General features: G+C 37.0%; 1 protein-coding gene across 2 annotated transcripts; it reads right to left on the bottom strand.

Annotated features, from left to right (window-relative positions):
* Positions 1-27,770, bottom strand: LOC111608989 (MAM and LDL-receptor class A domain-containing protein 1-like). 2 transcript variants are annotated; one of them, XM_023336103.1, is made up of 51 exons: positions 27,652-27,770; positions 27,429-27,557; positions 25,988-26,116; positions 25,760-25,859; positions 25,479-25,650; positions 24,477-24,690; positions 23,083-23,214; positions 22,836-22,960; positions 22,426-22,663; positions 21,059-21,321; positions 20,485-20,575; positions 20,239-20,379; positions 19,023-19,151; positions 18,043-18,176; positions 17,761-17,929; positions 17,496-17,615; positions 16,911-17,065; positions 16,743-16,838; positions 16,446-16,536; positions 16,243-16,362; positions 15,505-15,607; positions 15,267-15,417; positions 14,951-15,170; positions 14,294-14,417; positions 13,737-13,866; positions 12,368-12,446; positions 12,131-12,283; positions 11,523-11,648; positions 11,213-11,425; positions 11,010-11,126; positions 10,657-10,818; positions 10,385-10,476; positions 9,240-9,407; positions 8,955-9,128; positions 8,764-8,872; positions 8,460-8,582; positions 8,233-8,332; positions 7,888-8,047; positions 7,157-7,271; positions 6,886-7,029; positions 6,245-6,432; positions 5,751-5,916; positions 4,748-4,966; positions 4,412-4,590; positions 2,807-3,044; positions 2,448-2,607; positions 2,251-2,365; positions 1,054-1,171; positions 837-933; positions 652-727; positions 1-581 (listed from the first exon to the last, which is right to left on the bottom strand). In XM_023336103.1, the coding sequence occupies exons 1-51, from the start codon at positions 27,680-27,682 to the stop codon at positions 489-491; spliced, it is 7,191 nt and encodes a 2,396-aa protein (XP_023191871.1). In that variant the 5' UTR covers positions 27,683-27,770; the 3' UTR covers positions 1-488. The 2 variants fall into 2 exon arrangements, with proteins under 2 accessions (XP_023191871.1, XP_023191872.1); XM_023336104.1 differs by lacking the exon at positions 1-581 and having other exon boundaries at positions 652-752.
* Positions 27,771-27,998: the final 228 nt, after the last annotated feature.

Genomic DNA, 27,998 nt, shown 5'->3' on the forward strand with positions numbered 1-27,998 from the left:
TTTTTTTTTTTTTTGAGCACCTGCCCTTTCAGTGGTCTCTGCACGGGCCTGGAAGACAGTGTTGCCCAGCAACACGGAGAAACTTGACTTCATTATGTCTGATTGTTTAGTAGTTGCCATTTAGTTTATTTAGTGTTGGGAAAAAACAGAAACATACTAAAACATTATTATAAATAACATTTCAAGACCCAGTTATATTTCCTGCTTACAGATTCTATAGTTGTTTTGACTAAAATAGGAGAATCGATTCTTTTGAATCTATAGAGCAAAGATGCTTCAGTAAATAGAAAAAGACTAAAGCAGTGAACACATTCTCCACTTTGGAAAAAAAATTGTCTCCAAAAGCTTTTACCAAGCACCAATTGCAGATACATAAGAAAGAATGCAAAAAAATTTCAAACGGAAAAAAATCACACTGAATAATAAAGTGGAACAAATATAATACATTTATATTCTACTCTCAATGGAGTAATGGAGTCTAAACCAGGCTAAGGGTCAGACGAGGTCTCAGTAGTGTGTCCTGATGGATCATACAGTATGTTGAAGAAGGAGAAGTCAGTTGTATAATTAGGTTGTGCATCCTGAAAAAAAGATAATATGGTGTAATATAACATAAAATAAAGTTCGTAAAGTGCTGGGATCCTTACTTACATGTTGCGTGTGGTCAGACATGTCAAACATGGAGATTTCTCTGGGAACCTCATTATTCGTTATTGTTGACGTGTTCCTGTCAAATTAAGTCAATAACATGTCTGTGCATATTTTAGTATTATTATGTATGTTATGTTCATATTAGAGGTAAAAAAAACAAACAAAGCGACCACAAAAAAGCTTACATCAACTTCCATTTTCGGTTCAGCATGAAAAGGAACATAGTGATGATGCTTCCAATCAGCAGAGTCAGACCAACTGCAAGGCCAGCGGAGAGCGCATCTACAGAAACAGCAAAACATGGAGATAAATATCTGACAAGTAAATTAACTGGTAATTTCTTTCCAGGAAGAACAACAATTGTTTTGCTTCTAATTAAGCATTCTAGGTATAAATAGTTACTTGAATTATTTGAGGGAAGAACCGAAGGCTCAGAGTAGCAGCTGCTCGGTTGGATGGTGATGTCATCAAGAGCCACGTCTCCCTCTGTACTCATTCCTCTTTGATACACAAACACAAACTGTGGGGAGTGAAAACAAATGCTCAAAAAAATATCTGGTAAAAACTGTTACACATCTGGTTGCCTCTTTGAGAGAGGGGTCAACGATCACATTCAGGCTTCACAGGCTGAGCTGGACAATAAAATGTGTGCCATGTGACCTTCCGATAATGTTTCTTTTTCCTGGAGTTCATAGAGACTTTAGTTTCAAGACATGTATCATCGTAACTCTTCGTAAAAAGCAGTGGATCCTGCTGTGGGATCTTACAGTGTTCCTAAGCTCTCACTTATAGCCCAGTCCTTGTTCAGCTGTCCCTCGCTTCAGCGCTCAGACAGGATTTTCAGGCTTTTGAATCTGCCTGATTATCCTTAACACATAATTAAAATTAAATTGCAATATAAAGTAAAATATCTCGGCTAGATTCGTTGTTTTGGGCTTTTATCAGACTCAAAAAGGAATGTTTGATCTGCGACATACTGAATTAGTGCTGATTTGAAAGAAGGAATTTCATTCACAGTTCTAAACATGACCTTTTTCCTTCTCTGCTAGTCTCTCATATATTGTTATTCTTTTTTCCTACCCCTTAGATAAAATTTGAATACACATGAACAATTGTGTTAATTCGTGATGACATCATTTAGCAACTTGTAGTAACTTTTCGGACTTTTCGGACAATCTCCTTACTGATGGGTGAGAAACAGTGGGGGCACACGTACACACACAGCTCTCAAAGAAGGCAACAGACTTACATACCACACATTTAAAGCAAAGTGTTTGTTCATGAAGCAGGAGAGAATTTGTTTTCTGTAGGTTTTGAAACAAAATGCGTATTTTCTTTTTTGTATTTGTGTTCAAAATAAACCAAAAAATAAACCTACTGCTGTAATCTTTGCAATATGCTTACAAACTGTGTTTACTTCAAGTTATATGAAGTTTAAAAAGATTGCACTAAATGAAATACATTAAAGTCCAAAATTATTCCTACTGCATGTTTATAATCTTCCAACAGAGGCGTGTAGGTGAACGTTCTGCACTAAAACCTTAGATTTCCTAACAGTTAATGCATTTATCAGAAAAAAAAAAAATCAATGTTCATTACCCAGAATGCTTCTTCATGTTTAATAGACACACTGTCCTGCAGCCACTGGTCTCCACTGTTTCCTGCTTTAGTCCACTTCAGATGTCCTTCCTCGTTGCCTCCATCTTGCATTTTCCTATAAACCATAACGAGTCAAAATAAAATTAAACCAGGCCAATTTACACTAAATTTCTGTTTGATATTGATTTTTCTCAGACCTGTCATTGATGTAGACATTGAGAGTCCCAATGTGGCTGCCATACATGTGGTACCAAAATGTAAGGCAGTGTCCCCTTGAGGATGGCTGGAACACGTCACTGACAAGGTAGGACATGTCTCCCCACTCACCCACCGAGCTGTCCACATATATGTAGTGACCTGAGGAAACAATGCCAACGTCCCTCATGTTTTCTATTACCGTCACATCGAATATGGATGATCTGCACATCAGACTAGTTCCAAGATTAGAAGTGCAAAGTAAAATCTGATCAAAGAAAGGCTAAGTTAGTGTACCTATAATCCAGACTATGAGTAATTTTTGTATTTTCAAACAATAAGATACACAGCATCAGATTACCATCAGAGGAATTAGTTGTGTGATCAACTGTGGGTCCAGTGTTGGGGTTTGGGGTGGCTCCTGCTCCAAGGAGCCAGCCTCGCTGGTCGACTCTAGCTCCCAAGTTGCTCCAGCTGCAGAAGGACCTCTCAAAGTCACAGAAACCATGCGGAGGGCACTGCGCATCTATGAGCTGCACATCGTCAAAGGCCATATCTCCCTCCAAGGTTGGGCCGGTCTTCACACCTTCCACCAATATCTAAAAGCACACAGCGCATTCCTATTTTCAGTGTAAATATTTCTTAAAATCAGATTTATTAATATTTTTGCAAGAAAGGACATTTATAAAAGATTTTGGTACAAAGGGTTTTCAGACATAAAAACCAATTGGTTTGTTACATTTTTTGTCTACAAATAAACATCATATTGTACATAACTTTAAATCAATTGCAATTTTAAACAGACTGTGCAAAGATCCTTTGAGAAATCAGTCCCTCAAAATACGAGTGATGTCTAAGTTACTAATGCTGATTCCAGTTTGATATGATTTGATGTCAGAGTGCAGAACTGAATTCAACCACCAATAACTGCATCAGCTGCATACATATTTAGCCTGCAAGGTGCATCTCATAGTTTCGATAGGTTCTGCATATTCAGTTGTTGATCTAACTTGTCTGGGGTTTTCACTCCTTATGATATTCAAAGTGGAAGAGAGACTGTATTAGCTTGCTGCAGCTTCCTGTCCACTTGCCCTATGTGTCATGGCTAGACAGCTCTCAGTTTGGGAACATTGTGTACAGTGTGCAAGTGAAATACGAGTTGCTAAATTTTACAAGGTTAAAATTAAAGTGAGGAATTTATGCACCAGATAAAAATATGCATGTACAGTTTTTCTATACAATTTGTTAGAATCACATTTCAATATTTCACTAACTGACTTATCAAGAAGTCATATCAAAACATAGAGTAAGTAGGCTTGGCTTAACCTTCAGTCTTCAGCTAGCCGTGCAGAACAACAGCAGCAGCCAGACATAAATATGTAACTGTGAACAGTGAAGTGTCACATTTTTATAACCTTACAGGAGATTTTCCAAATATGCTAACCACATTAGCATATTCTAATACAATATGAAGTGGTAGAGCTTCATATTGGAGCCGCACAGCAAAAACTATGGTCGGGACAAAATTTCTGTGCTGCAAAGTCCTGAGATGCATAGACGTAAGCATATGCATACAAAGTCACACTAATGTTTATCATACAATGGTGATGAAAGAATGTGTGTTATTTTAATGCAATTTGAATTGCCTAAGGTTTTAAACATATGAGGTCAATTTTATCTTAATCATAATGCAGTTTCAGATTTGGTGTGTGTATTGGTCAACTAATTTATAAAGTGCATCAGATCTGTACTGGGATACAAAATCTTTATAAGGCTTTCAGTAAAAACATCTTCAGAAAAAGCAATCATGACAAATTGGAGCATAATGTAAAAAATATATACTGCAGCAAAGTATATATGCAATCAAAACTTTTATTATGGCTTTAATAAAAGATCTAATCATGAACTGTAATGAAGTTCACTATGTAACTTCATTACATAATGAAACTGAATTTGAGTGACTCACTCTGTATGGCTGAATCCGTGGCAGGAGCTCAGCCTGAGCGAACCTCCACAGCCGACCCTGGTCTCCTGTCTGTGAGAAAATCAGAACCTCCTTCCCATCTAGACTCTGCTGATAAACATTCAGTGTGCCCATTCCTTTGCCATACATGTGGTACCACAGCTGCAAACAAGATCCTTTACCTGAACACAGCAATAATGATACAGAATTTTATAATTATTTTTAACATAACTTAGCATTTACAAGAGTTTGAGTTCTGCCCAAATAAAGCAGCTAAAGACAAATAGTCCTCCAAACGTTCAATTCTAAATGTTTTCACAGTGTAATGTTGATTCTCACTTTCACTGTATAGAGGCGAAGACATTAAAGCTTTTTGGCCAGCTTGGTCGTCCATAGAGGAAGGCAGGTAGTAATAGTGACCCGTGGGTGCGTTGGTGGTGTGGTCACTCTCCGGTCCTGTGTTGGGGTTGAGTGTGCTGCCCCACTTTCTGATCCAATCAAAGTCATCTGATGCTTCCTGCTGCCAGTTACAGCTGCCCTCCTCGAAGTCACACAAATCTAAAAAGCAATTTGATATCAAAGTTTTACTATTTTGTGTTTATGAAGTCACCCAAATATCATTTGCTGTTCTCATGAATTTAAGGATAATTACAGTTTTACTTAGGTTGTGCAATAATCGTACCATCACACAAAATGGAGTTGCTGTAGTTTTGGTACATGGTTGTGCATATTTTATAAAACCAGGTGCCTGCTGCTTTTCCCTTCACCCGTTTTTACTTTTGCAATTTTAGTAATTTTATACCTCACTATGTTAGGATTGAAAAAATGGTCTACTACAAAACATCTCATCCTTACCATGCATCAGTTCTATCCTATCCCAGGGGGATAATAAGCACACACTTTGTATCACAATTGAAATAAATGTTCATTTATCCATTTAGCCTCAGGGAGGAAATAAAATATTTGCCATTTACATGATAAATACCATATCCACTTATCAGCAGAAAGTTATTTTAAGGTATTTTAGATTAACCATGGGCCCATAATTAATTAAAAATGTCTACAAGGAGAAATAAACAGATGTACAGTACAATGTCAGCTTTAGATTTTGAATGCATCTAAAAATTAACCATTTTTATGGCCTGATACCCACAATACCTCAACTCAGACTAGCAAAGTCTGAGCTTTACTCTGTAATGTCACTGCTTAAAATGGAAGAGGTGAGTATTTTTGACATTGGGCTTAAAATGAGAAATGTATAGTTTCTGGTGCAGTTTTGGATGATAAAAAGAAAAAAAAAAAGGTAGATATGCTCCATTATGGGAATTTTGTGCTTTATTACCAGAATCAGGACAAGGTCCATGGATAAGTGAAATGTCATCAATGGCTATGTCACCAGCCTCTCCCCCCACGGAGGCCTCCAGAATCACTTGATGCACTCTTTGCAAGGTCACATGACTCTGAACCAGCAACCACTCATCCCTTTGGCTTCCTGATTGTTGCCACACCTACAGGAAAGACAGGAGGCTGAATCACTTAACACAATGAGGATGTGGGGACGTTTTTGCAACCCAGAGGTATGCATCAAAACTGAGCAGTTTGCAGCCATTGTGCCATACACAAATATCATTTTGCAATCATCATTTCACAACTGTGAGAAAGTTCTTTTAACAGAGAGACAAGTAAGAGGAAACAGCCTTAAGTATTGCTCAATCAGCTACATGGTTGTTTTCCAACAGTGCAGCAGAGGGAAGCATCCAGACTGCAGAGATACAGAATCTGATTGATTGCATTTAAGATGAAGGACCAAAGTTATACATTTATTTTGAGTTTTACCAGTATTTTGTTCAACGAGTCAGCTGATTTCAGAAACATCTTCAATGAACCCACAGTATCTCCAAACATGTGGTACCAAAATGTGAAACAGTATCCTTTTTCACCAGCAGGTGGCAGCAGTAGAGACTTTAACTGTGCTGTGTTATTCTTCTCACTTGGATGAGAACTCTCAATATACAGATACTTCCCTGCAAAACAAATACAAAGACTTAGTGACCTTTGGTCCCTTGCTAGAACATATAACATTCCCTACCTTGTTGTTTGCTCTTATCTGAACTGAACAATTTTCACAATTGTAGAGACAACAAAAGAAATAGGGCAGAAGAAAGAGACTAGGGAACATTTATGTAAAAACTGCCACAATGGTTTAGTCATTCTGCCTAAATAAACAGAGATAATTCACTGTTGTTGAATTATCTCTGACTTAAATATAACCTAATTATTTGTTTATTTAACTATTCTCTATGCTGCTAAAGTCAAAATTCTTTCTAAAAATGTTCACTTGTGGTCACACATGCTCTGTCTCAGCAAACCCTTACAACTGGTTGCTAGCACATAAATCCTCGCAAAGCATATCATATTTATGATTCACATAAGTTAAAATAAATCATATTTTTTAGACAGTTTGGAAGAATAATAACCTGTTCCAATGGTGTGGTCTCCTGCAGGTCCAGTATTAGGGGTTTCAGTGGGACCTGAGCCAATGCTCCAGTCCAACTCATCTTCAGCTCCCTGGACCCAAACACACAATCCATCTTCAAACGTACAGCCATTAGAAGACAGGGCTGAGGAAGAAAAAAATACGTATTCTTAAACAAATGGAACTTTCTGGATCATGTGGGTCACAAAAACCTCAAATTCTAAAACTAAATAGAACCAATCTGTTAGGAAATTTGATGGAACCAAAATCACCTGGTGGCTCATAGGTTGTTTCACAGTTAATAAAGGCGATGTCATCCACAGCAACAACATGGTCTCCAGGAGAGCTGATGGGTCCTGTTGCTCTACTTACACTACTGAACCAAACCTGAGAACACAGATGGCAACACACATTTTTAAAATATCTATGTAAGCTACAAATTTTCCATTTCAAAGTTTTATTTTCAGCCTTAGCTTATATGGGTTTTCAGGGGGCAGTCTTTTTAATTTATGGAAACTTCAGAAAACATTTGTCTACTCCTAAATAAGTGGGTCTTCATCTATTCACAGCTAAAAAAAAAACATAAGAATGAAAGAATAACATAAAAACTATTGCTAGATGTGGGGAACTAAAATAAATGAGTTATCTGAATTTAGACTTAAGCTCTTTGAAAGAAGAATATTTTCTTATTTAGAATAATCTTGCAGACATTTACTAGTTTTGCATTGTGGTAACCAATAGCAACCTTACCTATGAAACATACAATATAGGAAAATATATTGTATGAGTTTCTTATATTTAATTATGCTATATATTCTGCACAATCTGAAACATCCTGCATGTATTAAAATTAAAATCTAAAATGATCCTTTTTTTTAACCAGACCATACATAATGCCCTGCCCATATGTCCATGTTTTTCTAACACTTTCTTGAGAACTGGAAAAATAAAAAGTCCCAAATGAAATGGTAAAAGTGTTGATTTAGAACATGAGTATATCTACCTTGTAGGTCTGCTGAAACAGGCCTATAGGCATTTGCGCTAAGGCCCAGTGGGAGACAGTGTTGTGACTGCGTGACCACAGGATTGCTTCACCACCCTCAGCTTGCTGCATAAGCACTCTGAGTGACCCAGTACTCCCTGCACTGATGTGGAAGTGAAACCTGAGTATGTGGAAGAAGGAAGGAAGTGGAGAAGAATGTCGGATTAGGAGGCAGGTTGCATGGCAGAGAGAGACGGGTTAGGGAGTTTTGCGTTAAGCAATTCATGCAACAGAATATTCAGCTGTAATTAGAACATCTAGATTTTGGACATTTTAGATAATGATTAGAGAGATTTTGTTACTTACAGTAGCTGACAGTAGGGGGATGAAGGTTTGAGTTGGGGGCTAAGGAGTTTGGCTTCTGTTTGTGTGGAATCCTGACTGAGATTTACTGCCATGTAGAAGCCTAAGAAAGAAAGAAGCCTAAATAAACAACTCTGCTTGTAACACTTAAGGATGGAGGAGTCTTAACTGCAATTGCAATCCAAAATATGAATAAAATGTGCAATCTCATAACGCATAAATAAGGTCACCAGTTTGGGTAGTGTGATCTTCAGAGGGTTCAGTGTTGTTATTGGCTTTCTGTCTCTGCCATTTTGCTGGTCCATCACTGGCGTCACTCCACAGGCACTGATCCTTCTCAAATGTACATGAGCCTGGAACAAGTACAGACGTTAGGGAGTATAGGTGAAAGATGAATAACTAAATTATTAAACTTTTCCAAACTTCAAAACTAAGAGACCACCTATTTGCATTTGATTATAAAAGCAACCAGGAGGAACAAATAGTAGATACAGTATGGTTTAATTATAAAAGAGATGCATTTTAAATGCTCACCACAGCCAGACTCATCTTCTCCTTCAGGGCAATCTGGATAATAATTACACTGTAACATCACAGGAATACACACTTTCCCAGCAGAACGCCTGCAAAAAAACTCATTATCCTGCAGGTACAAAGACAAAGACCTTAATTAATATATTTTGAATTTTCAAAGTAGACATTCAACTTACTAAGCTTTCACATACCTGGCAGGGACTCATAGGTGTGGTTGTTACTGGAGGTGTATGTGGGGAAGAGGTAGGCAATGTTTCGGGTAGTTTGCTGTTTTCAGGGTCAAAAATGCATTCCCTGGAGAAAGAGATGTCATCGAGGGCAACAAGCCCTCTTTCAGTGTCCCCAAGCTCATATCTAAAAGCAATCTGAGGAGGAGACATTTTCTTTTGTTATTGATTCTTCTACTTTATGACAGGCATTTGTAATGTAGTCAGACTTTTAATACAAAAGACCATTTTGCGTTAGCTCCCACAGACCTTGCTAATGACTGAGGAGGAGAAAGTGACCTTTGCCCTCTGCCAACTATAGCTGTGGGAGGATCCCCTGATCCACAGCATTTTGTCATCAATACCAGACATCAGTGTTCTGGACTTGGCTGTCAAGTGAGCTGAATCATCACTCATGCTGAAGTAAAAGAATCTCACCTAAAAGGTTCAAATAGTAAAAGAAAGAAATATAAGTATTGCAACATAAAAAATATTTCAGCCAGCAGGGAAAGTAAAGAATTTATGGAGCAGAGACAGGTTTTAGACAGGCAATAAAAAGAGCAAATACTGCAACATAATTGTATATGTAATATATGAGTACAACACTAGTCATTATTTTTTTATACTACAAATTTTGTTATCTTTAATCACCAGTAAAGATTCTCAAAAAGTCTTAAAAGAAAGAGGGTTTTTATTACAGGAGTCTAATCCCACACAGAATATATATATATATATATATATATATATATATATATATATATATATATATATATATATATATATATATATATATATATAAAATCATAACCCAAAATCAATAATTTGAGTACATTTTTGTTGGTAAGGATAAATATTACATATTTTAACAACTTTTAACAAAATCCAATTCACAAATGATAGCCATCCTACTTTGTATGGCCCCATTTTGCCAACAAGACAGCACTTAGTTGTTTTTTTTGGTTTTTTTTATACAATGTTTTACAAGGTTATAACACACAGAGAGAAGTGAATTTAATTAGTTACACAATGTGTACTTAATTAGAACTTCTAAACTAAACTAAAGCATTAAAATGCTCAGAGTAATTTTTTAAAAGGACCATCAGGGGTACCAATGAATATGACAGCGGAAATGTTATTAAAAACTATTATTTCTTAATGTTAGATTGCTGCATCAATTTAATAGATTTTTTCTAAAATATTCCGAGTGAGATTTTGTTAATATATGTTTTATAGTTAGGTTCCAACATATTTCTCTGTAGATGTTGTAGCCCCTTTAACATTTAATCATCTGTCTGAAGGGGTTTAAAATGGTCTTATTTTTAATTTATTTAATGGTGGAGAAAATGACCCAAAAGAACACCTAAAGATGCATTTTCCTTTATGTGATGCATGCAATAAATGAACAAGAGACTCACAGTGCAGTTAAAGCTTGGTAACAATGTCTTTGAAAGAATCTCAGACATCTGGCCCCTTTCAGTCAGGTGACTCCCAGGTGTAATATAGTGACCTGTTCATAAATAATAATAATAATAATAATAATAATAATAATAATAATAATAATAATAATAATAATAATAAAAACCATTGGAATACAACTGAAACTTAAAAAATATTGGAACATCTTCAGCTGAGACTGTAACTATTGATGAAGAGAAGTGGTAAAAGCATCTCTGAGAGTTTATTATACCTGTGGCCAAGTTGTGAGTGTGATCCCTCGGAGGACCATGCCTGGGCCAGCCTTCCTCTCCTGCCTGCCGTGTCCAATCACCTCCTGTTGTGTCCACATCACTGTTTGCCCAAGAACACAGGCCTTGTTCAAAGTTGCAACGCTCCACCACACCTTGATTTTCTGTATATATAGAAAGTAGAGAAGGAGGTAGAGTTTGAGCGGCTTAAATTGCTAATTTAAAAAACAACAAATACATAAAATAAAATACTTTTTATTGTAGATTTACAGATTTAAATATCGAGCTCTGATGCTTTTTGACATTTGTGATTTTTGCGTCTTTACTGCTTTCAGCAGACAGTGTAGAAGCTCACCACAGTCATTCTCATCAGACCGGTCCCCGCAGTCATCGCTGAAGTCACAAACATGGCTGGGATCAATACATGCGCTGTTGTTGCACATGAATGTATTCTCGGAACACGACTGGGGTTCTACAAAGAAGATCCAAAACTTTGAAGTGAATAGAAATTTGATTAAAATAAATTAGATAAAAGCGCTCAATAAGCTAGTGGACTACCAGGAAGGGAGCAGTTGGTGAAGTCGATGTCATCTACAGCAACATGTCCTGGTTTGTTGAAGTTAGTGGAAGCTTCAAACAAGAGGGTAAAATCCTGGGGAATCCGGCCAATCACAACATTGCTGTGCTGCCACAAATCTCCATTGTTTCCAGCTAGCCACCACAATGTGGTGATCCTGGGGCCTTCCTTTAAAAGCACCTTTAGCTCTGACTCTGAAACAGTTACAAACAAGCTTTCACATAGGGGGAATCCAAAGACTTTATATTTCATAGATTTCTGTACCTGCAGACATACGATTATAAAACATACCCTCTCCATGCATGTTGAGGTAAAACTGTAGTGTACAAGTAGAGCTGGCCTCTTTCATGATGGGACTTTGCAGCGTAGCAGGACTCATTTCTCCCCCTCTATCAGCCTCCAATCCCATGTACCAACCTGAAAGGATCACCCAAGTCCTTTGTTTATGTGAAAACTTATGTGGTGCATAAATTAACAAAATACAAATCAGGGCAGAACAAATATTGCAAGAAGAAATACTGATTTGTTGTAAACCAACAGATTTCAAAATATGGGGAGAAGAGGCGCTTTAAATCTTAGAATTAACACTTAGAAAACTAAAACTCTGCTTTGCAGATTTGGAAAAACATCAAAGATGGAGAGATTTTCTGTTTAGCACAAGCACTTAAATGGCGCAATCCAAACCCATGCAGGGATGAGGAAACTGTGGCTAACAACACACAGCATTCCTTGCATATGCAGCACAAAAGAGGAAACAGAAAAAAAAGTCATATTCAGCTTCTTTGTTTCTTCTAACAAACCCCTCATTATGATGCTGGAATCAGGTTTTTATGTATTGTGGAGAACTGACTCCCATAATGGCAGTCAACATTGTTATCTTTGATTTTGGAGAACCTTACCCAGCTCAGTTCCTAGTGTGTTGTCCACAGAGGGTCCACTATCCACTGTGCCGTTCCTTCCTCTCACCCACTGGCCCTGTCCAACGCTGATATCCTGCCAGTCACAGGTGCCATTTTCAAATGAACAGCCCTCAAATCCTCCTGTTTCATTTTCTATAAAGAAAAAAGTTGTATTTACCACAAAGTATGCTTATATTAGAAGAAGAAGAGGACGACTGAAAATAAAAACACAAGTACCTGGGCAAAGACCCTCTGTGAGACTGATGTCATCAATGGCAATAAATCCCTTGTTGTTGCTTTCTGCCTCAATCATAAGCTGTTGTTGAGAGGATGCAAACAGCTTAAATACTGCTGCTTAAGTTCTTAGATGTAATGGATCTTCTTACATTTTTCTATTTACAAGAAAAATTATACATGATTTAAAATGTGTGTTGCAAATATTTCCAGGCTCTTTTACCGAGATTTCCCAAAACATGATATAGGACAACTAATTGTCTTCAGAACTAAGCCAGTCAGTAAGAGCACACCCACATGCAATTTAATCTCAGTACAATTACACCAATGGTGTGAAGGCCTCAGAGGTTTGTTAGATAACATTAGCAAACAAAGAGCATCATGAAGACAAAGAAGGAACACAGCAGACAGAATGTTGTGTAGAAGTTAAAACCTGGGTTAGGTTATAGAACAATGTCACAAGATTTGCACACAATAACCAATCATCTAAAAATGGAAAGATCATGCCTACAAAGACTATGCGGTCCATCAAAGCTGACAGGCTGGTCAAGAAAAGCATTGATTGGAGAAGCAGACAAGAGACTCATAATAACTCTGGAGAATATGCAGAGATCTACAACTAAAATATGAAAATCTGTGGACAGAAAAGGTATTAGTCCTGCACTCAACTATTCTGTCCTTTAAGGAATATGGCATAATGAATGCAGTTAGTCAACAGTCCTCTGCAGAAACAGGAGTTCTATTCAGATGAGACCAAAATTGACCTTTATGGCCAAAGTGCAAAAAGACCCCATCCTCACCACAAAACATAGAGTTGGAAGCAATATGTGGGGCTGCTTTTCTTCAGCAGGAACAGTTAAAGTAGATGGATGGAGCTAAATATAGGTCAATCCTACAAGCAACCCCAGTAGTACTTGCTAATGCTAATTCCACAGGAAACGCCTGTCACAGGCCACATAGGACTTGAGGTTCACCTTCCAGCAAGAAAAGAACACGAAACATGAGCCCAGAGCCATAATTCACCGGTTTAGATCAAAGTCCACATCAGAAATCTAGTTCCTAATCTGTGGCAATAACTGATCACTGACGTTCAGATGCTCTCCATTGGTTTCTATCCAAGAACACACAAAAATAATCCCAAGATTGGAGAATATCAAATCATATTTTATTAGAAAAAAATACATTCTTCTATTCCCTGCCTTCAGTTTCACAGCTACATGCTACTTTGACCTGGTCTATCAAATAACACCCCAATACAATTCACTGAAATTTGTATTTCAGTTGTTCACATGAATGTGAACAACTCAATGAATATGAATACTGTTGAGAGGCATTGTAATTTATTCCAACTGTGGCGATTGTTTTGATTTACCTGAAAAGATTCGGATATGTAAACTGACTGGGAGAATTGGGTCCAGCTGCTGCCACTGCTGTTGCTATGAAACATTAGAGTCTCCTCTCCTCGGTCCGAATGTGCAAACAACCTTAATGTGCCAGAATCACTGAGAGAAAGAAAAAAAACAAAAAAAACAACATTTTTTTTCACATTTCTGCAAAATGAAATGATTCATTTTCCAAGATTTTCTGGGACAATTACTCAGAGTGTTCTCATTCATTTTTCTGGGAAAATAGCTATTTTCCTTGTTTCAGCTTGTAGGAAACAAACTGTTAGGCAAGATTCTTACATCTTTTGGGCTGCTGTTAATGGGATAAAATTATTCTCTTGGTTCACTGATGAACTCTGATACACAACTTCTCTTAGTGTTGCACAAAGTGAAGCAGGTGATTCATGTCTAAATGACTTTTGTTCGCACTTCCTGAGGAAGTTAGTGAGGAAACAACAGGATAATGTCCATCCTTGTACTTTACTGTCACTCAATCTAGGTTAAAAAGCCTTGATGTGACATGTTTGGGATATTCTACGCTCACCTGCTACCCATATGGTACCAGAAGGTGAGACAAGATGGGGTGTCCTGCAGTTGGATCCATTCAGACACAACCTGTGCTACGCTGTGTTGGCCTTGGTGCAATGCTGAGCTCAGCAAAAACCAACCTGCAAGTAAACAGAAGGTAAATGTAAAATCCAAAAAGTCAATGTCTGACAGCTGTAATAATTTATGATAAGTTCACAAGTAAATTACCGTATGTAAATTGGCATAAGCTGGGCAATATTAATGGGGCAATATCAGAAAAAATATCTAAATCTGTCAGTTTTTAATTATTTTTTAAAGATTCTGACAAGCCATAGTTGCAACAGGATCAGAGTGAAGTTGAAAATATTACTTTATTTAGCTAATTGGGATTTATTGCAGCACACAGAGGAGGCAAATCTGGTCTCGGTCACAAAAACAAAGTCAAACTGAAAAAGGCCCTGTAGGAGACTAAGAGTGAGACTTAACCAAAATAATAGGATCTTGAAACAAATAAGAAACTATTTCCCTTTTTACAATGTAAAAAATTATTTTAGCAGCAGTAAGCATAAATTTTCTTTGCTAGTGCAAATTCGAGAAAAAATCCACCAAGTTTAGGTTCTATATATTTAAAGAAATGTGTTTTTCATTTTACACACTGCAGCATAAGGATTACCATCTGAGGTTTGAGTGGTGTGGTCCATTGGTGGTCCATGGAAGCCTCCGTGGGACATGACCCACCCATGTCCATCTTCTGTGTGCACGTTGACCCATGTGCATTGTCCAGACTCAAAGTCACAGCTGGCAGGAGTAGAACAAGCTCCATTCCTCACAGAGAAATCATCAATTTTTACAGTATTGTTGGTGCCAGGCACATGAACGGACTGAAATACCACCTGAAATGATTAGATTTATTGGAAATTGATTAAAAAAAAAAAGGTCAATCCTGGTTACAAGCTTTAAACAATGTATTGTTATTAATGTTAATTTACATTAAAAGGTGCAGGTGAGGACACAGTGACCTCAGCCACTTCCCAGTGTTTGGAGAGGAATCCAGAGCGACGCCAAAGGACATCGCCAAGCTGCCCACTTCTCAGCACGTGAACAGAAAGATAGCTGGAGGTCTCTGCAGGCAACATGTACCTGAAATAGCATGCACATTTATACCCAGACTAGAAGATAAATTAGACAGTTGTGTATAAATGAGTGTGTTAGTAGTACTGGACCTACCAGAAGCGTACACACATCTCTGTATCTGAAGAGTACAGTGGGGAGAGCAGCTCAACTGTCTCCTTCTGCTCAGAATCTGGTATCATCACAGACATGTAGAATCCTGAAAAATATACAAGAAAACAAGCTACTTTTTGCAGACATGGAATGTTTTAATCTTTTAACAATAATTTGTGCCCACTACTTTTCCCGTCCCTGCATGGTGCACAAATAGTCTTAGTATAGAATATTTAGGAATCAGTAAAATTACCAACTAAAGAGATTAGAGGACAATAACATTGCTTCATTATAATATCTGATCAGTATGCCTAAGCAACATAGTTTATCATGATGCTGTAGTTAGCAGCAACCACTGGTGTTTTGTTCTTTGTCCAAAACATTGAAATTGCTGTTGCCATGCACAATACACTCTGCAGCACACAGTAAAAGTTATATCATTTCACTTCTCTAAGGCAAACAAATTTTTATTAGATTTGCATTTTTAAAAAGATTTTTTTTACAATTATTTTTTAAGCAGTTATTTTAAGGTTTTAATCAACTATACACTTTTTGATGATGTTTGTATTTTTTTTTTCCTTGCCATTTGGTCCCAGTTTCATCCTGAAAATTAAGTTTGCCTTTCAGAACAGGAAAGGTTTGATCAGCAATGACTTTTTATATCACAAGTGACATCTATAACAGTATAAGTGCATTCTTGCATCACTTTGTAGTTGCACTCTGACACAGTTCAGTACTGACCATTTTCAGTCCCATAAGTCTTATCCACACGATGCTTTGTTCCCCTTGTGCGATTCCAGAGACCCCTGTCACTAAGGCGATTCTCAAATTCACACCAGTCCGAATCAAATCCACATTCATCTGAAAACAGATTTAATTTGGAAATGCATTCAAAAATCAAACTGTAAGAATTTGGCCTCATTTTAACCTAAGAGTTTACATACTCTGATTACTGCAGCTTCCCGCTCTCACTGTAATGTCATCAATAGCAATGAATCCGTGACTATGGATGTTCCTCTGCCCACTGAACTTTATCTGTTAACAGATTAATGAAATCAAAGTGAGACGGGTAATATTTTGAAGCCAATCCATGTTCTGGATTCTGTTTGTGAACTAATCAATTTAAAGATTTTTACATAATAACATACATTTAGAAAACAATGTTGGCTGCAAAATTTAAAGTGACAGCAGTGCTGCAACAGGTTTGAAAAAGATGAATATATACTTTTGTAAACAATTACCTGAAGTGCGTCAGTAAAGTTTACAGCTACTTGTGTTCTGATCCAGTCCGGGTTTTGGGTTCCTTGACGAGTCCAGGCCAAGATTTCAGAGGACTTCTAACATGGAGTAAAATTCTGTGAGAAGTGTATTTTATGCAACAGTTGCATGAAGCCTATTTGGTTACATACGGTTTGAATCAGCAGATTCAGGGTGGATACTGACGGCCCCAGCATATAATACCAGAATTGAATACAGCTCTGTGACCAAAGATGAGAGACAGAAACCGAGGTAACAGCCTTCTCACCATCCTTCAAACCAGATCCATTCAGCAGTAAAAAGAAACCTTTGTAAAGACAGAAGACAAAAAAATGTTAATTTGAAAAAGCATGTCAGATTTCTCCACAGTTGTTCGTTTAAGACATATTATTTTTGTGTACTGAAAAATACACAGAAACCATTTTGCTCATCTACAACAGTTATTTGGTGAGAGAGTACACACAGGAAATGTTGCCTTGACATCACAGGACAAACAATTATGCAAAGGCACACACCCATAAGGCCAGCTCAGACGGAAAAATTGACCTAACATGCAAATGTATGGACTGTTTGAACCCGGACAAATCCGGATGCTTGGAAGGAACATGCACACTCAGTCCAAAAATACCTCTGGCTAGGATTTTTACCCAGGATATTCTTGTTCCAAAACAACAGTACTAACAACTGCTGCATCATTCAGCCAGGTGGTGATTTGTGTCATCGTCAAATGGCAGTACCTTGATCACTGTCAACAGTGTGATCATACTGAGGCCCATTCCACACGCCCTCCACTTGAAGTCCATTGCTGAGAGTCCAGCTTATATCATCAGTGTCCTCCTGGACCCAGTTACACAAACCTGTTTAACAAGAAGCACACACTGAATTAGACAAACTGAACTTCATTAAAAAAATCTAAAATTTCATCAAAAGAACCCAAAAAGCAAAACGCAGATGTCTATGTTACTATGCTATGTTACTTGAACTTAAATCTTTGAGTTTGACCTTTTTCAAAGCTGCAGTCCATGTTAGAGGGTGGAGCACTGGTAGTTGTGGTGGGAGGGTTGGTCGTGGTGGGGATAAGATCTTCGCAAGATTTGCCTCGGATGATATGGATATCATCTAGTGCAAAACTTTGGTCATTTCCAACTGGACAGTGGGCTTGTAAAATAATCTGCAGTCAAAAGTACAATTATCAGATTTTAGAGCTTTAAAATAAATTCAAGCACAAGAAGCCCAAAAGAAACACAATAATGAAAATGTGAAATAAAATTCTAAATAAGTAACCTTGTGAAGACTGGATGAATTGTAATTCACTCTGTCTTGAATCCAAGTGGAATTCATGTAACCATTAGTACTGAATAGGGGATGCAGAACACCAGCCTCACTTAAAAACACTGTTAGTGTAATGTCTGATGGTCCTGAAAGCACCAAAAATTATCAGTGAGAAAACAAAACAATTTTAAAAAAGATCATATTTACAGATGTTCAAAAGAAATATTTGTTTCTTCAATAAGAGTGACAAAACTAAAACTAAAAACTGGATGGATGCACAAATTTTAACTGAAATTTTGCACATAAATGAGACATTTAAGCACAAACCCTTTTTTATTTGGTAACTAAAGTTGGAACGTTCCTGAAGGACAATGATTTGAATCAACTAAACAAACCCCAATGAAATGATGGACAACAAATAGATAAGTCAAGATAAATGTTTGTTATGCCAAAGTCAAGTCTAGCTTCAGAAATAATTCAGACTGTTCTTCATTTTGGTTAAATTAAACATTTTTTAAGAGAACAGTGGGCCAAAATTCTTTTAATGGTAATGTTACAGACTCATACTCTTCTATCCTTTTTCCAACAAACTTTAAAAACAATGCGACAAAGAAATATGTTAAGATTTTTATGTGAAGTTTCTGGCAAATACAGAATTGTGAGCTTCTGACTCTTGCAACCCACTGACATAAAAATGGTCCAGCTGAAGAACTATACTGTATATATCACAATAGTAGAGAAAGAAAACAGGCACACATTAAGGCGGAAAAAAATCAATGCATTTGTATGAGAAATTTGGTGGAAAACAAAAGCATTTTAAAGAAAGAACAAAATTATCTAATGCCATGCGCATCAGGAGTCTCTAAAGGATTTCCCAGAAACACAATGTTCCCTAGATGTAAACTTCAGGGATAAGACGCAAAACCAAAAGCTGGAAAAAATACAGTAACTGATTTCTATTAATTGCTAAAGAAAATGTAAAATGTACTTACCAATACGCCATCCTTCAGTGTGGTGCCAGATCTTTATGCAACCACTTTCTACTGCTTCCATGGACTCACTCTCCAACTGGGCAATTTCTTCTTTTTCAGACTTAAGGGGCCTTAAAAATGCAAAGTGGCCTGTGGCAACAAAATGCATCATATAAATAAACTGAATTTATTAATTAATTTCAAACATGACTGAAAAATATACAATTAAGATAACTTGTCTTTCTATTCAAGAACACAATAACAACTTCAACATTTTAGTGAGAATTGGCTGACTTTCAGTTATGGAAGCTATAAACTTTTAAAAACTGCTGGTTCATGTCCTCAACCCAAATCTCGCTACAAAGCTATACAGTATATATATATATATAGTTCTGGCCTGAAATGTGGGACCTTTGTTAGTAGTTAATGTTATCTTAAAGGACTGACTGGGGTTTTAATCACAATTAGGCCCTTTCTGTGTGGAATCTGCATGTTCTCTCCACTCCATCTTCTTCCCACGGTCTAAAAACATGAATTTTACCATGACTGGCACTCAATTACATCAACAGTACAGACCAAAAGTTTGGACACACCTTCTATTTCAATGGGTTTTCTTTATTTTCATGACTATTTATAAGGCAAGAAATCCCACTTATTAACCTGACAGGGCAGGTTGACCTATGAAGTGAAAACCATTTCAGGTGCTTTCCTCTTGAAGCTCATCAAGAAAATGCAGAGTGTGTGCAAAGCAGTAATCACAGCAAAAGGTTGCTACTTTGAAGAAACTAGAATATAAGGGGTATTTTCAGTTGTTTTACACTTTTTTGTTTAGTGCATATTTCCACATGTGTTATTCATAGTTTGGATGCCTTCAGTGTGAATGTACAATGTCAATAGTCATGAAAATAAAGGAAACTCATTGAATTAAAAGGTATGTCCAAACTTTTGGTCTGTACTGTAAGTGTGTGCTTGTACACCAGAAGAAAGACATCGACTTTAACTGTGAGTTCAAATGGATTAAACAAGTATAGAAAATAGATGGATTATTCATTTTAACCACCTTTACCGTAATTTTTTACATCACTTTCCACCTCTGACTTAAATTAACACAGAACCGTTTGACTTGGTTAGTAAAATAACTAGCAAGTTTAGGAGTGCACCTATGAAAAAGGAGACAAAACTTCTACAAAGTTAGATCATGACTGTAAGAAATTCTGCATGATGTATGATTGCTCACCTAAAGGAGAATTTGTTGAGTGGTCTCTTCTAGGAATAAGACGTCCATCACTTTGGCCTGAGAGCCAGTCCCACTCTACTTCAGACTCTGCTGGGGGATTGTTTACCCAGCTGCAGAGGTCCATCTCAAAGTCACAAAAGCCTTCAATACAAAACACAGAAAACACATTACCACAATCAAACTGCTTTAATGCTTCCAAACATGCCTAAATATAAAGCTAGACCAAATTTATTCATTGTCAATTACCTGGTGGGGGACAGATACCATTCAAGACGGTGAGGTCATCAATAGCAATATCTCGCGTTGGTTCATCTCCAGCTATTGCTTCAAACACCACCTGGTAAGTAGAGAACAAACCAAAATTTAATCAAATGTTTTAGGCATTGTTGACACATAAATGTACTGTGGGTATAGATTACCTGTCTTGGATTAAAGTAATTTTATCCATGAAATTAACTCCAGAAAAAGAGAAGAGAGATGCTACGTCCTGATTTTTACACGGTACTCACACATCCATTTTATTTAATTTACCTGACTTCAAAAAAGCATATTTTACCTACAATAACAAACTGATAAAATAAACCCCTTGAATATTTTCTTTTAATAAACCAATTTGATTTTGAAAATATCATTAAAACCCATAAAGACAAGAAAATATACTTCTGTGAAACCATCCAAATGTGTGTAATAATCTCCTTTTTTATATTTTCATTTATTGCTAAAATTGATAACAGGAATAAAATGAGTTAATATTTGATTAAATTTTCCCCCAGAAATCATAATCTGCAAACATGATGGTAATGCGAGACTGAGTAGCTACCTGGTAATTGCTTTCTGGATTGTAAAGTGTTACTCTCCCATGCCGCCAGTGCGATCCCTGATCGCCTATCCTTGTCCACAGCTTGGTGGCATTTTCTTGGCTGTCAGTTTGAAGGTAAACACTCAGTTCACCCACTCCTGTTCCTTCCATGTAATACCAGAACATTAGGCACTCCCCATCGAGCGGTGTAGGCTCCATCAGAGATATCATAGCCCCTCTGGATCCCACAGAGTGTTTCCATAACCCGGCACTCAGGTAGTAACCTACAAATAGAGAAAAATGTCTCACAGTGTTGTTTGGATGCACCGATTATTATACAGTAAACCTCTGTATTTTACCGGAAAGTGACAGACTTATCACAGTAATGAATAATTGTAAAGTGGAAGGCAAATTGTGCATTGTCTTCAAAATTTTTTACTAATGAAATGGGGTCTATATACTGTGTAGCATGCTTACAGTAGATGACCCTCTGTACCCGGACAACCTTAAATCAAATTCAGTGCAACTTCAAAAGTAAAACATATAAGTAGAGTTCATCTGTGTGTAATCTAGCTCAAGTTTGTTAAAGAAAATTAGTGAACAAAAGACTCAAAATCGCCAAGAGACACAACAGACATGTCAAGAATAAAGCTGATGATAAGCTTAAAGCAGAGGTATATAAAACTATTTGCCAACATCTCACAGAGCACTGCTTAATCCAGTGGTCTAAAACTACAATCCTCAAGGGCCAAAGTCTTGCAACTTTTATGTCTCTGCTTTAGCACTCTTACCTTCAATTTGAACTCATTAGCAAAACTTTGTAGAGCTTGACTGAATGCTAGTAAGGCAGTTTAACCATTTAATTCCAGTGTGTAGAACAAGGGACACATCTAAAAGTTGCCAGTCCTCAAGGAATGCAGTTTGAAATGACTGATTTAATCCTTCATCTGAAAATGGCAGGGTATATAGTACAACTAAACAAATTGACTAAGGAGGTCCAAAATGATCAGCAATGCATTCTATAAAACTGTCTCTTATGGGAGAATGTTAAAAAGAAAGCTTTTTGTTGACTTTGTTGATTTGAAGTTCTACTTGCAGTTTGCACATCATTCTGACCTCACCTTTCCAACGATAAAACATAACGGTTGCAGCATCAGGCTGTGAGGATTAATCTCTGCACCGTTTTTTTATTTGTAAAGAAAAAAAAAAGAATAAAAACCACTCCCTTATGCATTACAATAAAACCCTACTTTGTGTTGGCCTATCAAACAAAATTACATTAAAACACCCTCAGGTTTGAGTTTATAATATGATGGGAACAAAAAAAAAACACAACAGAAAGGCTGGATGGATATTTTTGCAAGATGTCATGTAATGAAGCTGCAGACCTTGCTCTGTCCCCAGAGTGTGATCTTTGGTGGGACCTGAAGAGTTGGCTGGCTGGGACATGCCTGTGATCCGGTCCCAGCTGAAGCTCGCAGAGGGATGAGGCTGCATGCCACAAAGAGAACCCTGGAAAGTACACTCTCTCTCAGGTGGACACAAGCCATTCAAACTAGTGGCCACCTCAACGTCATCAATGGCAATGCTCCCCTGTGTGCCGCCCACCACAGCTTCTATAATGAACTGGAGAATGAATTGAAGTGAAGATTCAGGACATCAATGCATCTAAATGTGAATACACAACTCTAAATCTACATGAAGGTGACTTATTTATTTCTGATAATTAACCCTCCACAATTGGCAAACTATTTTTAATTGTCAAAGCAAAAATATGTAAATCATAAACTGTAATGACCTGTATTGGTCTGTCGCTGTTGAAGGTAAGATCTGCAAACCGCCATTTGTTTCCCTGTGTGCCACTTCGCATCCAGACGATTGTTTCTGGTTCTCCAGAGCGTTTAGTAATAAACCTCAGGGATCCTGATTACAACAGCAGAAGTTGTTGTAATTACTGATACTTTATAATATTACAGTACTTTATGATAAAATGCTAAAAAGCCTTATTTTATTTGTGGAATAGATGTGTGCAGGGAACCACATACCAATGCTGTTCCCAAATATGTAGTAATGGAAGCTCACACAGATAGTTTGGACGGCAGGTTTAGGGAGGCTGATGAGCCTGGCTGATGATGATATATTCATTTGGTTCTGAGCTTTTATAAGCATGAAGTAACCTGTAGAGAAAGGAGAAACGGAAATACAATTCGCTTTATTTATTTTTTTTTAACTCCACAACCAATCTGTTCATACAAACATGCAGAAATTACTGATCTGAGTGCAAGTATTTAGAGTCAAAAGTATTAATACTTCTTTACCCTTTTCAGACACAACATTTTATCGATCTAATATTAATTTTAAGTACTATAACAACACAAGATAGTACTTATTCAGAAAACCCACAGACAATACTTTACAAGAATCTGTTTTCATGGCGATTGCAACAACAAATCTTTGGGGGTAGGTTTCTAACAGCTTCTGACATAGAAACCTGATTTTGTGTAAACATTTCTTTGTAAAAAAGCTTTAAGTCTGGACAGTGTGGGTCATTCCTCCTTCATGTTTGTTCAGTCCCCAAATGGAGTTTGGAAAGCTGCAAACTGGACTTCAGGATTCTTTCAAAAATGATTGTCTTCTTGCTGCTTTAGAATGGAAAATTTGTGGAATGCATGACTAACACAGGGGTGTCCTGCTCTTTTTAGATGTGCCACAAGTACAAAACACTGGAATGAAATGGCTTAATTGCCTCCTTCTTGTGTAGATCAGTTCTCCAGAGCCTTGCTAATGACCTAATTATTCTATTCAGGTGTGGTGCAGCAGAGGCACATCTAAAAGTTGCAGGGTAGGTGCCCTCCAGGACTGGAGTTTGACACCTGTGGACTAACATATCTAAACCAAGCTGATGTCTTTACCAGGGGTCTCAAACTCCAGTCCTCAAGGGCCACTGCCCTGCAACTTTTAGATGTGCCTCTGCTGCACCACACCTGAATAGAATAATTAGGTCATTAGTAAGGCTCGGAGAACTGATCTACACAAGGAGGAGTTAATTAAGCCATTTCATTCCAGTGTTTTGTACTTGTGGCACATCTAAAAATTGTAGGACTGCGGCCCTCGAGCACTGGAGTTTGAGACCCCTGCTAGCCCCTTCAGAGTTACAATGATCATCCATGCCACTTTCTCTGATTAATGCTAACACCTACTTTTTCATTCTAATTCACAATTGTGCTACTTTGAATTAGTCTATCACAAAAAATCCTAATGAAATACATTGTGAAAAAGTTTAAGGAATATGAATAAATTTGCAAAGCACTAGTTGTTATTGCCTGTCTGGTTAGGTTTGTTTTTATGATATGCAAGTTTCTAAAAACTTTGACCATGAACTGAAAGTTTTAATTTCTCACTTCTCTCCTCTCAATGAACTCCTTATTGCAATGCTTACCATTCCCAGTTAGGTCGTCATATGCCCCATTGCTTCTCTTCCACAACAGACTAGCTGTGTAGTCATGGTACCAGGAACAGGTATCCTTTTCAAAATCACATGAGAGGTTGCCTGATTCCTCTGGGATGTCTCCCTCTGCACAGTTCTCAAAGCTGATATCATCCAGCATAACATGTTTTTGTTCCCCAAATGAAGGCTTGAAAGAAAACAGCAGCTGTGCAGAGACAAGACCTTATATTTGTTGCAGAAAATCAAAAATGCCGTTTTAAACACTTATATTCAGGATTTTTCTCCCATATCTGCTATACTTGAGATTAAATATAAATATCCCAACAACATAAATGCTTTTCTTAGCTAGTACAATAAAAATATTCAGAACTGTATTACTCATTGTCCTCAAAAAATGTAAAACAATGCCCTAATCTTCCATTTTAGAATGCAGTGTATGTGTTTATGCTTTCAAGTGGAAATTTTTCTGAAGTAAAGACAACTCAGTATCAGAACTTAAAACTTCTGTAATGAATTGTAGTATGCAAAATTTAAGATACCTTCAATAAAAAATAAAAAGTTTTAAAAAAACTTAAAATAAATATTATATTGCTGCATCATAATCTTACACTACTTTTAAAAAGGTGAATAAAGAATAGACACTTAGGATCCTGAGTTGTTTTTGAGATTTGATTATTTTATTTCTTCTTGTGTCGACTTGAATTTACTGTTTTGTCTTCTGGCATGGCCCCCTGTGTTTTTTTTCTGTGCAAATTTTTGTGTTCAACATTAGATGATTTTTTTATCATCTACTCCACTGTTCTGCATTTTGGTCCACAATGAACCTCCACCAAACATGACATGGACAAAGATCAATAAAACCTGGAAAACACTGCATGAAACAAAATAGAATTTGTTGGTTTTTAAGTCTTCAAGGTAAATAATAATTTTACTTTCTAAACAACAAATGAATTTTTTTTTTAATCCACAGAATAAACACGTTTCTTTACCAACCTGGTAGCCTCCTGGTTGATTACCAATAAAAGCCGTTGCATTCTCCCAACCATCAGTTTTTATTTTGGAAATCTTTAGTAATTCTCTCTCAACTTTGCCTCTGATCATTTTTAGTTTAAGGGATGATGCTGATGTTGGGGATGAATTGTCTTCATAAATATGATACCAAAAACTGAAACATATGTATGAAGAAAAGCAGATGACTTTTGGTACAAAAAGGACAAGATAAAGATCCCACAATTTGTGCTAAATAACAAATGTGAAATGTTAGTTCTTGTTACCTGATTTGGCATGCCAAAGCAGCCAGCTGGTTGACAGGATACTCCAATGTGGCTTCATATAAGAAATTACTTTTGTCACCATCTATATACATGACATATCCTGAGCACACAAAAAATTTAAATAAAGTAAATAAAAAAAAGAAGAAAACATCTGCTTCTTAAAGTGTTTTAAATGCTCACAATGCATGTTGACAGAGAATTAATTAAAAAAGGAACACTAATGATTACCCCAGGGGGTCCCTGTGGTGTGGTCCTGTCCTGGTACTGAGGTGTTTACCATCTGCCGTCTCCAGCTGTAGGATGATTCTTCACTGGTGTCTTTCCAACCACATGTGTGATTCTCAAAGTTGCATGAACCTTGAAAATAATAATTAATGAAATACTAAAACAAAACTTGATGAAGCCTCTTTGATAATTATATTTTGATGATTTTTTTTTTTTTTACAATAAAGATGAGTATGCCCAAAAGACATATTATCATCCCAGCCTTTTGAAAAAGCGTTGTTAAATTATATTTTACTATTACGCACCGTGTTCCGGCTGGATGGTTATTTGTGTTGCGTAAATCTCTCACTTCCGCCTATGAGTTGTAGACGAATGCTATGTGCTAGCAGCTATGGCTAGCAGCATAATCCTCAAGTTTGGTCCGGGACAAGCAGGGGGGATTTCATTGACAGATGAAAATGTCTGCGTTTTATCCTACTTCTGGGGACGAACAAGCATACCTAAAATAACCGGCGCAACGCATGAAACATGACAGCCTTTCTCCAACCGGGGCTGCAGCCTGGCGGCTGGTTCGGAGCGAACGACAGGGAACTGCGCCGTTACGTTTTCATGCAGGTGGATAGAGATAGACTGAACACAGTGGTCTGCTGTAGCTAATTGTTAGCGTAGCTTTACAGACAAAACTGAAAATAAATTTACCACCATCCCGGTCACAACAAACGGGTGGCGGAGCGGAGCATACCTGGCAGGTGTGTTTCTGTGCATGAGGAAAGTACCAAATCCTGTCGCTAACGTGGTCACGACAGCTATAACTAACTGACTGTGAGAGTTTCTTAAATTGACTGAAGATGAATACACTAAAACTGGAGTATAGATATATTTTTAGAAGTGTCTTGGTGAGCCTGCTGCTTTATTATTAAGTTGAATATAAGTTCGGATCTTGTCTAAATTTTAAAAAGTGAGCTTGGTATATTATTCACAGGTTAATTTTCTAAACTCCAGAAAAGTATTTGTTAGGGATGCACAAATATGAAAATTTGGGCTGATGTTGATATCCGATATTAATATTGCTGTTATGGCAGTATTTATCAATATTTTGTTTTATCAAATTTTCTTTATCTGGTTACTTGATTAATCAGCAGAATAATCAATAGATTGCTCAATTACTACATTAACCATTTAACAATAGCCCTAATTGAAATGCATCAATTGTAGTTGAATTTGAATTTTGCAACAAAAAATTGCTTTCTCCTATTATTGTTACATTAAGCAAATAAAAACTGTTTTCCAAATTCTAATTGATTTTAATATAGCAAAAGTTTTTTTGGACCTAATATTAGTAAAGTGATGTCTTTTTTTCAATGGCGTATATAAAAATCTGGTTTCAAGTGATTGTCCATGACAGGAAGTAGGTAGAGAATGAAGTCTGATGAATATGTCTTACCACAAAACTCGTCATCTGAGCCATCTTCACAGTTCTCTCTAAAATCACAAAGTTTTTGTGCAGGAACACATTCTCCAGATTTGCAATTAAAATTCCCACTGGAACAGCAGGACACAATAGTCCCCAGTCCTGATAACAAGTAGAAATGTGAAATATATGGAAAGAAGTTCAACATCCAATTGTTTTGAATTACTTGATAAAACAGAACATTGATGTTTCCTACCTGACAGAAGCACAAATGTCTTCAGTATCATCTCCAGTCAAGATGAGACAATATTCTGGGGGATTCCAACAAAAATACAGGGTCTGATGCCTAACACAACATATCTTTCTAAGCTTTCAACAAACACTGAGCTGGAATAATCTAAATGGCATCTTTACTACATTAGATTAGCCACAGCTGCAAAACCTTATCACCAAATGACAGCTTAAAGTACAGCATGCACTCAGTAACCTGCAACTTTTGTCATCATGCTTCATGCTGCTTGTCTTTATTTGAAAGTTAAGTAAGACTTAACTTTCAAATAAGTCTTACTTATTTGAAAGTAAGACTTATTTGAAGTCTTACTA

Source organism: Xiphophorus maculatus, chromosome 6 (genome assembly GCF_002775205.1).
Source record: "Xiphophorus maculatus strain JP 163 A chromosome 6, X_maculatus-5.0-male, whole genome shotgun sequence".
Taxonomy (NCBI): Eukaryota; Metazoa; Chordata; class Actinopteri; order Cyprinodontiformes; family Poeciliidae; genus Xiphophorus; species Xiphophorus maculatus.

Excerpts from the sequence above, each read along its gene's own strand:
- LOC111608989 (XM_023336103.1), bottom strand. The coding sequence starts at position 27,682 with ATGATACTGAAGACATTTGTGCTTCTGTCAG. Across the intron at positions 7,272-7,887 it reads TGTTTCAGCAGACCTACAAG|GTTTGGTTCAGTAGTGTAAG; the intron begins GTAGATATACTC and ends CTGTGTTCTCAG. Across the intron at positions 4,967-5,750 it reads TGGACCTTGTCCTGATTCTG|ATTTGTGTGACTTCGAGGAG; the intron begins GTAATAAAGCAC and ends ATTGCTTTTTAG.